Source organism: Copidosoma floridanum, unplaced genomic scaffold (genome assembly GCF_036245765.1).
Source record: "Copidosoma floridanum isolate Cflo_tuat_1 unplaced genomic scaffold, Cflo_Japanese_pri ptg000013l, whole genome shotgun sequence".
In the NCBI taxonomy this organism is placed as follows: Eukaryota; Metazoa; Arthropoda; class Insecta; order Hymenoptera; family Encyrtidae; genus Copidosoma; species Copidosoma floridanum.
In genome coordinates this window covers 27,602,055-27,615,098 of record NW_028321890.1, presented here as the reverse complement: position 1 = coordinate 27,615,098, position 13,044 = coordinate 27,602,055, and the positions used below count along the sequence as shown (strand labels likewise).

The 13,044-nt window shown below is 43.6% G+C and overlaps 1 protein-coding gene across 1 annotated transcript in view; it reads right to left on the bottom strand.

Moving 5' to 3' along the window:
• The window catches only part of hth (Meis homeobox homothorax), a 380,124-nt gene that overhangs the window by 359,478 nt on the left and 7,602 nt on the right, over window positions 1-13,044 (bottom strand). Inside the window, exons 2-3 of the mRNA XM_089590775.1 lie at window positions 10,547-10,779; window positions 4,283-4,424 (exon numbers count right to left, since the gene is read on the bottom strand). Of these exons, the coding sequence (XP_089446901.1) occupies window positions 4,283-4,424; window positions 10,547-10,779 (375 nt within the window). The remainder of the gene's footprint in view (window positions 1-4,282; window positions 4,425-10,546; window positions 10,780-13,044) is intronic.

Below are 13,044 nucleotides of genomic sequence, written 5' to 3'. Positions count from 1 at the left end.
CCGACTCCTAGGGCGGTGTCGGTGTCGGCATCGCACAAGGTAAGTCATACACACGCAGCACAGAGAGTCGCATCAGAGGAGGAAAGAGCGGAGGCTTAACTGTTATCGCTATCTCCGGCGTGGCGGCGGCGGCGCACACATATATGGCCCCAGCTACCCGTGTTACCGGCATTCCGAAAGCCCTCGGCTGCTATAATTGTGCCCGTCTGTTGGTGGTGTGCACGCGAGACGAAAAAGCGTAGAAGAAGAGAAAAAAAAAAAAATTTCCGCCGCCACCAGAGACTGTCGCCTCGGAGTAACGTTTACAATGCGATGTATACATATATATGAAGTACCGAGAGGAGAATTCGTATACGCTTGGTCTCTCTTTTGATTACACGTCGCGATTACTTGGCCGCTGTGCAGCTTCGGTGTGGTGTTGGTTGGTACGCGAGTGCACACGTACAAAGAACAGAGAGGGAGGGGGAGGAGTTTTGGTTCGGGACGACAACAACGCGTGTTACTCGTCGACACGTGTTTAATCCGTGCTTGATTAATGGCAGATAGAGCCCGCGAGCCGAGGAGGAAGAAAATAATTGCTAATTGGCGTCGTCCTCGCTCGATCTCTCGTCGGCGTCCGGACGTGCCTCGCATAAATTACGCGGCCTTAGATCGCTCCAACTTGCGCCTCCAAGGGGAGTTTCGTCTCTCCTTGGATGTGTGTGTACCCGAAATGCAAAAAAAATATACGCAAGTGTCAATAGGTGCACCGGAGTTATGTGAAGTGTATAGGCGGGCTTTTTTCGTTTATGACGGAGAAAAAACGTTCAACGGCACACGGTAGTCTTTGTTTTTTCTTTTTTTTTTTTCATTTGTTAAAGCTCTGCTTACATTGTACGGGTATATGTAACTAACTTATCTCGATGATCTCGGCACCGTGCAAATTTACACAATTATTGTTTGTGCTGAATATCTTAACCTACATTATTATACACGTAACACGAGAGTGCTATGTTTTTTTTGCTTGAAACACATAAGTATCGCGCATTGTTTTTAGTAAAAAAAATTTTTTTTTCTGCGTGACGCAATCGCCGAGAGGCTGATTTTAGATTGATCCTTTATCAAAATACCAACAAGTACAGAAATGAAGTAAAAAAATGTTTGTGCATAAATGTATTGCAAAAAAAACTCGCAGAGACAGTTGTTTTTTTTTTTTATTTTGCAATTGCGTTGTACAGAAAAAAAAACGCATCCGATAGTGGATGGATTTTTCATGAAGCGCGTATATTTCCCGCTTTCCTCGACTTTCCCTCGATATTACAGGTCCGAGAGCTATTCCATCTCCCGGAGGAGAGTAAACTAGAGCTCGTACGCAGTCAGAGAAAGCTCGAAAAGCCTTTTATCGTACCTTTTGGCTTTTTAAAATTCAACCGGGACTCCCAGCAAAAGACACTCGGCCGTCAAACTGTGCTCGCTTTATTAGTACTATTATCTTTTTGGGTTAAACAGGAGAAGCCTGATACTAATTAAGAGGGAAAAAAAACTAGAGAGAAAAAAGACGCGAATTGAGTATCAAGGTCGCGCGGCTAATTTGTATGTGCGGCAAGCGATTCGTACAATAAAAAAAAAAAAAAAAAAAAAAAAAAACACCGTGCCCGAGAAAAATTAAAAAACAACTGTCTCCGTGACACGCTACGACAGTTACTCACAATCACACCGCTATTAAGGCAATTACGTGCGAGTGTGTGTGTGTGCACCAAGTACAAAATAAAACACTCGTAAAAACCGACCTAGCTGGTCCAGCTCGTAGACGTCAGACGCGCGAGAGCAAGTGTCGAAAGATCGATTAGCGATGCGAACGTAAAAGTTTCACTCTTTCTCCGTGCCCGGACGCATGGTGCTCTTTATACCCCGTGCTTTTTCTTTCCCCCCACCGTATACGCATGTGCGGCTCACGTGGACATGGGCGGGCACGCAAGTCCCATGAAATGCGAGGATGGCGGGTAGCAAGGGTCTACGTATATAAATATTCTCGTGTTTAAAAGGCTCCTTCGAAAAATAGTTTTGCGCGCGGCATGGGGCCATGTGGCTCCGATTACCCCCGATGTCCTTGGGGGCCTTGGCTGTACTACCGGCGCTGGCATCACATATGAATCTCGAACGAGATAGAAAGGCCGAAAACGAAGGCGCGAGGTTTTCGATCCCGAGATAGTCCGTCTGCCTCGTTTGGCAGCAGTGGCATACACTCCATGTGAGAAACACGTCGTACCCGATCCTCCACGATTTCGTTTTGTTTTTTTTTTTGTTTTTTTTTTGCTCGTCAATATGTTTTGTTAAAAGTTAGGTACAGACACTAGCCTTCGAACTAGTCAATTTCTCTCATTAAAAACAAAAATAACGTTACAGGTACTGGCCAGTCATCGAAAAATATTGGACACCAGCGTAAGCTGATGAATACACGAGATCGTCGTCGTATAGGCTAAAAATAAATTACTGGCACGTAAACGTGTGTATATATACACGCGAAAAAAAAAAAAAAATAAAAGTATCATCTTTGATAACCACGATGGTAGGTATACGCGTAGGTATTTAACATTTAATGCAAAGTCGATGATTAAAATCTACGAGATAATTTTGATAAGAAAGGCCTGCCTGAAGGTAAAATTAAAGACACGCACGCACGTACGGCACACACTTGATACCCGTATTCTCTGATAAAAGACCAAAAAAAAAAAATAAAATAAATAAATAAAAATTAAAAAAAAAAACGAGAGAAAGAGAATCATCACCAGAAGCACAATTGCGCCTTATTTGGGAAAACAAACCGAGGCGTTAAATCCGGCAGTAACTTTCATGAGATGGGGGGGGGGGGAGGGGGTAGCCATTAACGTTTTATTGGCGTCGTCGTCGCGCGAGAGAAGCGCTGGTGGGTATATGTGTTGTTGAAACAATGTTTACAATTTTACAGGCCACAAAGTAACCAGCCAAAGATTACCGGCAAAACACACGGGGATGTTGTTAGCGGCTGTCATTCGATGCCTCCTTTATTCCCACAGCGGCGAGAATTACCCGCGGGTCGTCCCCTCAATTATAATCAGGCTGCCCGGCAAGGCAGTACAAATCATCGCACGGAAAAAAAAAAAGAAAAAAAAAAAAGGAAATACCATACACTGATTTCGTAACGAGCTCTGGCACGGATTCCTCGAGCGAAATTAATTCGGGACTTTCACGAGAGCCATCAGCGTTATGATCGCTTCCCGTCAAATTTCAGAAAGCCTCCTAGAGCCGCTGCGTGCTTCGAGGAACACGAGGTAGGTATACACGTAGAAGGCATTCTTGCACGAAAGCCAGAACGTTGGTACGCATACCTTTTACAACGTGTATAGTTATAATACACGTGTGCGGTATATTTATATATACATAGGTAGGTGTATTGGGCAAAGCTCCGGCGAGCATGACAGTGAGAAATACATACCGGGTATAGGTGTATATGGGCTAGGAATGTGGCGGAGCTAGGATTTTTCGATGAATATCTTCCCCCCTTCCGCGCGACCTACCGTTCGCTTTGGAATTGTCAGGGGAGCCTGGGATTTTATTAAAATAGTGTGTATAACGCGTGCCGCCACCACCGCCTCGTCATGTTTATACGTAAATATATACATCCACTCCTTTTTCTTTTATACTCGTCTCAGGACCCTTTCGTGTATGATCTTCTCTCGGTTCGGACACTGGGTGTCCCTTTTTTGTTCACATTCCTCTCGGGTCTCGAGTCTCTGCACTAATCCGGGAGCGTGAAAACGCCCGCTGCCCGGCAATCATTTCCCGGAATGACCGATTTAACGCGCCCCCTTGTAGACTCGACTACGCGCTTCGTCGCGCGATTCTTGTCGATCTTGTCTGGGTATACGGACAAACTGGAAATTTCATTGACTCTTCCCGGCTAACTGGACATACTAGTGCATTTGGTGGTCAGTACATACGTGTTTTTTTCTTTTTCTTTTTTTTTTTAACATTGGTCTAGTAAGCGTGAAAAAATAGTTTACATTGCCAGCAAAAAAGTATTTGACGTTCTGGGTCCAAAGGCCCTTTTATGCAATTGAAAATCAATTGCACAAGGGTCAAGTGCATCAAGTTACATATGTTAGTAATTCAGTTACATGTATGCATCTTGTAAACAGTATTGATTCCATGTATGATTTGGGGGTAAGTGATTATTAAAATCAAGATAATAACACAAATGTGCATGCGCTAAGTAGTGACGATATATGTAAATTATATTTAAAGAAAAGGTATGGGCTCTTACCTGTTTGGAGAAGACGGCGATGTCCTCGTTAAAGCTTTCGGACGAGCACACATCGCCACCCGCGACGCCGGGCTCGCGCGGCGTGCACGTCGCCAGCTCGCACTTTTCGAATATCAGCGCGAGCAGCGGGAACAGGGGGTGTCTGAAAACAAGAAACAAAAAAAATTCTCATTACACTCGATCATACGCGATACAAGTGCGAAAAAAAAAAAAAGGGTAAAGTTAATTAACCACCGATGAATGTCCCCTGAAGAGCCCACATATTTTGTCATCAGCGCGTAAAGTGTGACCCTGGCTTCAACCTCCTATTTCTATCTGTATCATCCTCCTCCTCCTCCTCGTTGAGAAACGAATCCCCGGCGCGTAAAAAGGACACGCACGCTGGGAGTGTCCGAGGCGCACACGCGCGCATTAATTTTTTGCTTCTCCGGCCAAGCTGCACCTTAGTTTGCGCGGCCGGGAATTAGCATTTTAAGGACCCTGTCGACGAGGACTTTTTCCACCCGCCAGCGCCTCCAGTTAGTGCTCACGGGGACGCAATTAGGACGAGGGAAGGCCTCGATGGTGCGTCGTTGCGCAGGAGGACGCGAAATTCAGCGTGAAGCGGTGAAACGAAAAAGCCGAGCGCCGGGTGTGTAAGTGCATGCAGCATCGCAAGGGAAAAAGAGGGAAAGATATGCCCCTGCCTGATTTAACGGCTGACGGCGGCTCTCTTGACCAGAGGCCGCGGGGAATAAAAAATTTCATTGTTCTCCTGGATCGAAAGCTCTTTGGCGAAATTCCGAGTAGTAGATACCCGAATGGCACTTTTTACTTTGAAAAGCTACGCGTTGACTATGTCGTACAGGTACGTTGTTGGAGCATAGTATGGATTCGTGTTAAATTTATCCGATGACTTTTTTCTTCAGCTGGTATACGTATGTACCTGCAGGCAATGGATGCATGTACCTACCCATACGTATGCTTGCTCGTGGATGTACAGATACCAAGAGTATTATTACATTAGGAGGATCAAGCAGGGATAAGATAAGATTAGACCGACGACGCAACTCTATTGTGGTAGATAAAACAGCAGCATCTTTCGATGTATTTCCATCCTTGGTCTACTTTTAAGCTTCTTGAACGGAATATTTTTGTTATTATTCTCCGATCATCTTTTGTAAAACTCATCAACGTGGAAGAATTTTTTAATTTACCTCGGTAGGCAAAAAACAAAAAAATAAATTACCTAAATCGCATACCTCGTACGTAAAATGAATGAAAAAAAAAAAAAAAAAAAAAAAAAAAAAAAAAAAAAAAAAAAAAAAAAACTGAGCACAGTCGATCATAGAAACGTGGTTAAAAAATTCCAGATCCGAGTACACACACACAGAGGGATCGGCATAAATCACGGGGCTGTGTAACAGCTACAGGTATATTATACACATATGTATACGGCCGGCATCAGGCCGAGGGCGAAACAACGTTTATAACCGATGGCATCGCATAAACGGCGTCAGCCGACATAAATTTTCGTCAAAAATTCGGAAGGGTATACGTCTGTGGAGAGAGAGAGAAAGAGACCAGCATCCCGGGTATCGCACGCGCGTGCATATATATATACGACGGACGCGCGAGTGTGGACGCATACAGATTTACGGCGAATGAATGGGACTCATCACGCGAGAGTCTACGGGAAAAAAGGTGTATCGAGACGAAGGCTGAGCGAGAGGAGAAGGATGTACACGGTAAAGGAGGTCGAGAGCACGGTAGCCCGCAACGGCAAACACACAGCCGAGGTCGAAAGGTGTTTCGCGCGTCTCCGATACGAAAGACTTGGTATATATACAGAGGAGATGCCGTACGGTAGGTATATGGAGGCACGGACATAAAACGATTCGGAACGAATTTCGACAAATTGACGTGATGGCTGGCCGCTGCAACGCTGCTGTACCTATTACCTACAGCATGGGGGCTACTACGTCTCGTGGACAAAAAAAAAAAAAAAAAAATAGGATCTCTCGGCACACCTCAGCCACGAGAACCTCGATCATCCGTTCGTACGCGCAGCAGCACGGGGAAGCTGCCGTTAGCGTTTTTTTATGCTCCTCTCTCTCTCCCCCTGACCCTTTCTTGTACCCATCTATATATACCGCGTACCACTACAAACAGCCGCCGATTCTTCTTTGTGCTTATTTACGGTGTAGGTATAACATATACACCGGTGCCGGCTACCGTGCAATATCGCGTGTAATAGTTGCTCGGGTGATTCTCTACGTATACCCCTCTTCGAAGGACTGAACGTGTATATATACGATACACTCGGAGATGTAATTTACGTTGTTATTAAAAACTTTAGTTTAATCGCTTCGACGGGGGGAAGTTAAGTTGCAAGGCTATATATATATTCGTCGCGACCCACCCACGTGGCTATAGTCGATCGGTATTGTACGAATGTATATTGTTGTTATTGTTCCCCCCCCCGTTTATTTCCTACCCTTTCACTCAAAGTTCCTCTGTCGTATTCAACTAAAATCAATTTGTAAGAACAAAGACTCTAAGACGGACCAAAAATTTCGAAAAAAAACGCTCCAGAGCCATTACCCCCTAAACCCGTGCACATCCCCGTAATTTCCAAATTGCAGTTACGTTAGACTCGATTTCCGTGGCGCACGCGATCTGGATTCCGCGTAAAATCGGTATGACGGCAGGAGGAGGAGTTAAGCGCAACAATGACAACGGGGAAGGCGGGCGAACAGACAGGCGGGAGAGCTTTGACAAATGACTGGTGAACGACCCTCCGCGCGTGTAGGTATAGGTGTCGGGCATGACGGCCGTGAGCGACTGATGGTGTAACGCGTAAAGGTAATCATATGATATATACGATTGGCCCGGCGGTGGGTATACATACATATATACACCCACTGTACATCACACGAGTGCTATACTGCCATTAAAAAAAAAAAAAAAAAAGTATAAATACACCGTGTGTGCTCTTGGGCGCGCGTCCGAACACTTGAAACGTCGTTCCGACGAGGGCTGCGGTTTTGTGGTTTTCGCTTGGCTTGTGACGTATAAGGTATGCTTACCGAGCGCCGAATGTTAGTTCCGGACGTGGGTATTTTTTATTTTCCTCGCAAACAAGCTGCGCACACAAGTACCCGTTGACACGGTTTAAATTGACCCCAGCGACCCTTCGAGATGTCAATTTTCAAAAATGTCCACCCCAAATTTTTTAAAAGCTATCAAATGAGGATCTCCGAACCCATACCCCCGTCCCTATCACGCGCGTGCTCCAAAAATAGGGAGCACGAGGAACAGCATCACGTGTTTATTCTCGTAACACGCGAGTAAAAGCGAGAACATCTATCGTCCCTTGTCTCTGATGGAGGACGAAAAAGGAAAGACTGAGAAGGTGAGCCGGTTGGTCGAATGTTGGCGCCGCGGGTATAGATTAGCCACGATTAGGAGGGACACCGTGCAGTGCTGCATATATTTACGTAGTGTGGTGCACGGCGCGGCTTATCGCCTATCTTCGTGAAAGAACCGGCCCGCGGGACTCACCTTCGGCGGCGAAGAACCGAGTGGTGTATATACATCAAGTGAGCACCTTCGGCGTAGGAAAACTCGATTTCGTTTTAAGTTCCAAATCAATCTTAATTGGGGGAAGGGGGATGATCTTGGATGGTGAAACAATTCTGAGCCACGCGTAGGAGTACCCGCGCTTGCAACGAATTCAATTAAAATGAAGGGGGGAAAAAAAAATTTGAATAGACGCAACGCTACGGAGACGACGACGCGCGATTTCGCAGATCGGCAGTGCCGATTGCTACACGGAGCTGCGGCTGTACGACTTCGCGGCCTTACGGGAATCACTTGAAATTCAGAACGCGAGAGGGAAACAGCGTTTTTATAATATACGATCGGGCACACCTGCTCGCGCTCCATAACCAAAGGAGCCACGAGGGTGCTCCTCCAAGGATTACATATATATTCCTCCGAGTCGGTGGCTGACAGTGATTTGCAATATTGGCGCTCGTTTGCGTAAGACTATTCAGGTGTACGTATACGCTATGCATACGCGCATACAATGCACGGGAAACAACGCTGTAAATCTCTTTTTCTTCTTTCTTTTACTTTAAATCAAAACACTCTTAATTGGATCTCAGGGCTAAAGGAGGAGGGTGATTTGATTGTCGTGTTTTGTGGATCAGTAGAAACAGTTGAGTTTGTCAGACATGTTGATGTTTTGTTATTGAGCTATATTCAGACCGTGAAAAAAAGTTAGTTAAAAAATTTGTGTGTGCTCTCTCGCCCTCCTTTGTTTGAGACGTTCAAGATTGACGTATCTGTCTCTGCTAACCCACAAAATAAACTTAACTTAAAACTTCGACTTTTGTAAACTTTACATTTTGTCGATTTTCTGGTTGCCCACGGCACCTCAAACGTCTATTCTTAGACGTAACATTTCGTGTCGACGAAAACGCGGATCTGCCTGGCCAGCAATCCCTTAACTCTTGAGCAACGGCTCATCTCGATCGACTTTCCCCCTTGGGAAAGAGTTGGTCTACAACCTAACCAAAAGGTATTCTAAAATAACTTACGTATCATTATTCATTCTCTTTCATCACATTCTACTAAAGTTTTTTTCTAACATCATTTATAATCAAAATGTAATTTCTTTCATTCAAATAAACCAGGTTTTTTGCCAAAAGGCTTTTTCCTGTTCATGCTGTGTTTCATTGATTTTATAGCCGTAAGCGTCTTTTTAAACTTCAACTATGTAAGTACCAATTAAGAGAGCGACGCCTGACCCCTGGGGTCTTACTCTCTTTGCGATGTAAACATATATAACAATTTAATATTATCATTTTTTTTAATGTCTTACTTTCTTTTTAAAAATAACTTCAGAGTTTGAAACCGTCGCATACGCAACATGTCGTATGTTTTGGAGTACGTGTTTATTACAAAGTCGCAGGTGCGATGTATTAATTTGCTTAATTTGCGGAGCTTTTTGCCGCCCAAGTGGCTTCTGATAAGTGGATAAATCAATAACGCTCGTTAAAAAGTCCAAACATCTCAATGCGAGATCGGTAGCAGCGGCCTGCTGGTGATATCAAAACAAGCTGCGGTCGCTACATTCTCGACAACGTTATTAAAAATCGTCACTCCACCTGGGCTGGAAAAGCACGGCTAAACGGGTTCTCCGATCTGTTAACAGTCACCGAGGCAATTAACGAGTTGTTTTTTTACATAGGTATGTGCTACATAAAAACGATCTCATCTACGTAGATCAAGTGTTCCAGAACAGGAGAACTGGTAGGCCGCGTGCGATGGTGGAAGCGGGAGCGAAAAATTGGTAAACAGTGGGGGGAGACCAACCGAGAGCATATACGTGGCTCAGATATCCCGGGCGTTCCAGGAAGTTCGGATATCGGGCCGTACGACGAGATGGACAAATTACAGGGTACATCCCCGCGAAATAATAAGCTCCCGTTCCTTCCCGGGGATCGTGCCAGAAATCGAGTGGCCGTCTCTTTCGCGCGATAAATCACCGAGGCGACGACCCCGACCACCACCTCTTCTTTTTACAGCTGCGCGGTGTACGTGATGCGCGTGTGCACAAAAATCGCACGGTTCACGGGAATTCCGCAGAGTGTAAGCATTGCACATTATGATGTATAAGGGGCTCGCGTATCTTGCGCTCGTAATTGAAATATCTCGAGAAAGATTCGGCCGTATAATTACGTCGTTCGATGCGTTTCGATCATCGATGGGCTGTGTATTGTGACCCAATAACTTGCTTTTTTTTTATATATAGACACAAGAACTTTGGACTTTGATTCAACGCCGAGATATACGGGCTTTCGAGGTTGTAATGAGGTGTATCGCTATTATTATAAATACGTGTGTGCGCCGTTCAGGTGTCGTTAGTAGATGGAAAACGAGTTTATTGTTTTGCAATTTATGGATCGCGATAACCGCGTGGATGGAAAGATGAAAAACGTTGGATTTTGAAGTGGCCTTTTTTTATTTTTATTTAAAATAAATCAACTCGTATAAAATACTTTGCCTTGTTTGGGTTTGTACAAACTGTAGGAGAATTTTATCGGTAAGGACATGCTAATGATGGAATTAGTTATACAAATCCCATTTGACCCATGAAAGGAAAAAATTTAATTTTTTACGCGCGTTAAAAAAAAAGATAACAAGAGTGCCGATACGAAAACTATGAATCGGTATCGATTGACTACAATAGATAAAAAACGAACAAACAAGACTTACCCGTAAATAGCGTCCTTGTCGCGTTTGAGATGGGCCTCGGGCACGACCACCGAAGCCCCGACCGGTGCAAGCACCTGGGGCGGCTGTGGCGGGTACTGCGGATGGCTCGGGCCCATGGTACCGATGTGCGGACTGTGGTGGAGACCCGGCACGCTGCGGGCGCCGTGTGGGTCGTAGAGGCCGGCACCACCGCCGCCCTCGATTCCGTAGCCCCCGTGCAGCCCATCGTCGTACTGTAAAAACATCAAATTTTCGTTATTTTATCTATTTTTTTTTTTTTTTTTTTTTTTCATCCATGACTTTGTTATGAAATACGTGGCTGTGGGGCTCTTATGAACAACGAAAAGTACAAAGGTGATTTTTTCAAACAACTGTCATTAGTTGCACAGAGTGGCAAAAACACTCGTGTGAGGGTAATAAAAGTAACATTTACATCGACAAAAATGCCTCTTTGACGTTTCTATGAGCTACAAATTATGCACGTAATTTTTTTTTTTTTTTTTTTTCTTCTTCACAGCGCGTAATTAGCCAACACACGCCGATAACAGACCACTTTGGTGGAAAACTGCGTTTTAAACGCTCGGGAAAACACAGATAAGTAATTTTTCCTTGTGCCAGAAAAATGGCAAGGTATAAATAAATGAACTAATGGCCGATCTGTGCATCGATACCGACATAGCTACAGCCAAAGTATATATAGGTATTTGAAAATCAAGGGAGTTCTCGAGTGTCTGTACTACATAATATACGCGTTGCCGAGGAGGATCGAGTGTATCGAGTTTACAAACGCGACGCGACGTACGGGAAGCCACAGCTGCGTGGCAGCAGGAGGCAAGGGCGATGGTAACGACACCCATGCATGCACATAATACCTGTGCATATAGCCAGGACTTGCCGGTGCGCTATGTCCTCGAGCGCAGGCGCAGAGTGTACCGCCTGCAGCGGATAGTCGATACAATATTATCCTTGTGCAATGTGCACCCACCTATCGCTATATATATATGTATTGGCGCAGCATCGAACGAGCGAGTTCAAGTTTATGTCGTCGACTGCCAACTCGTCCGTGTACGAGACGGAGAGAAAGGGACGAGACGAGCCAACTTTGCCAACTCGCGATCGTCATACTCGGGGCAAAGTCGATCGTACACAGCGAGCCCTTACGTGACGCCCGTCGGGTCGGGCTCATGCATATTTAATTATTCTCATTGGGATTTTTACCTTTTGCCGAAAAGACAGAGTATTATATATACATACGGTTACGATAGGTCTTGTATGTACGTCTCGTTTATTTTTTTTTTTCTTTTAGCGAAATTTTAATTAATTCGCGTATAAATCATTTATTTGATTTTTGCCCACCTCGTCAGCGTTCGTACGCGCTCGCTTGTGAAACTCGAGACGATTTTCATAAGATTTTATCTATTTACGCCGGGCTTCGTTTGCATTTTTCATTCATATTTCATAATTTTCGTGTTGCCTGCGCGAAAAGTCTTCCATCTCGTACAGGGTATTGATCGTATCGCTCACGAGTTGGCAAATATTTGCGTTGGCATTGGATATTGAAGCAGTTGGCAGATCGGTTCGGAAGTGCGTAGGGTACGAGTCGGCGAAAATTTGTTTTTATTACCGAAAATTGGAATTCACGCAGACAGCAGTCTTAGCTTTATATTACCAAAAAACAAATTTTAGTCATTTTTTAGTAGATATTCACAAGTAAAAATAGTAAAATTCGACTTTTGATGGTGATTATTTGCTGACCAATTTTCAATTGATCAATGAATATTATCATTGACGAAGTATAGTCTTATTAATATTTACAGAGTATTCAATAAATTTCTATTATATATTTAAGAATTGTGAATAATATGTTTTTTTTATCATTATTTCAAATAAATCCCATTTAACAATTCTACGTGTACATTAAAAATATTATTTGCATCGCTTTACAGATAAAGAAAAAATGTTAATGATTTTTTCTAAACAGTATTACTGTATTATGATAATATTAAGAATCAGTGAACTTTAACTGATTTATACTTTGAATTTACATTGTCATTGATTTTTCCTGTAAATTAAATTAATATAGTTACTCGTTTAGTTTAAGCTCCGTCAATACCATACAATTATCTTCGTTACCTATTTTTTTAAGTGTGTCAATCGCTCCATAAATTCAGTTAAAACAACTGAACGAACAAAAGCCATTAATGAAAAATTTACCTTTCGTGTTAAAAAAAAAAAAAAAACGAAATGAAAATAAAATAAAACAAATAATAAAAAATGCAGTCCCGAAAATCACTTCTGGAGTAACGTTTCCTTTGATTTTCCGTAACGTTAGAAAAAAAAAAAAAAAAACAGAAAGTACAACACGAAACTAGCCATAGCTAGGCTGGTACAGAACACTACTCGTCAACCACGTTATCGTCCCCTCGCGACTCGTGAAGTACGCGATTACGTAAAGAAATACAGCAGGGAATTTCGTATAGGTACAACTCGACGCTGAA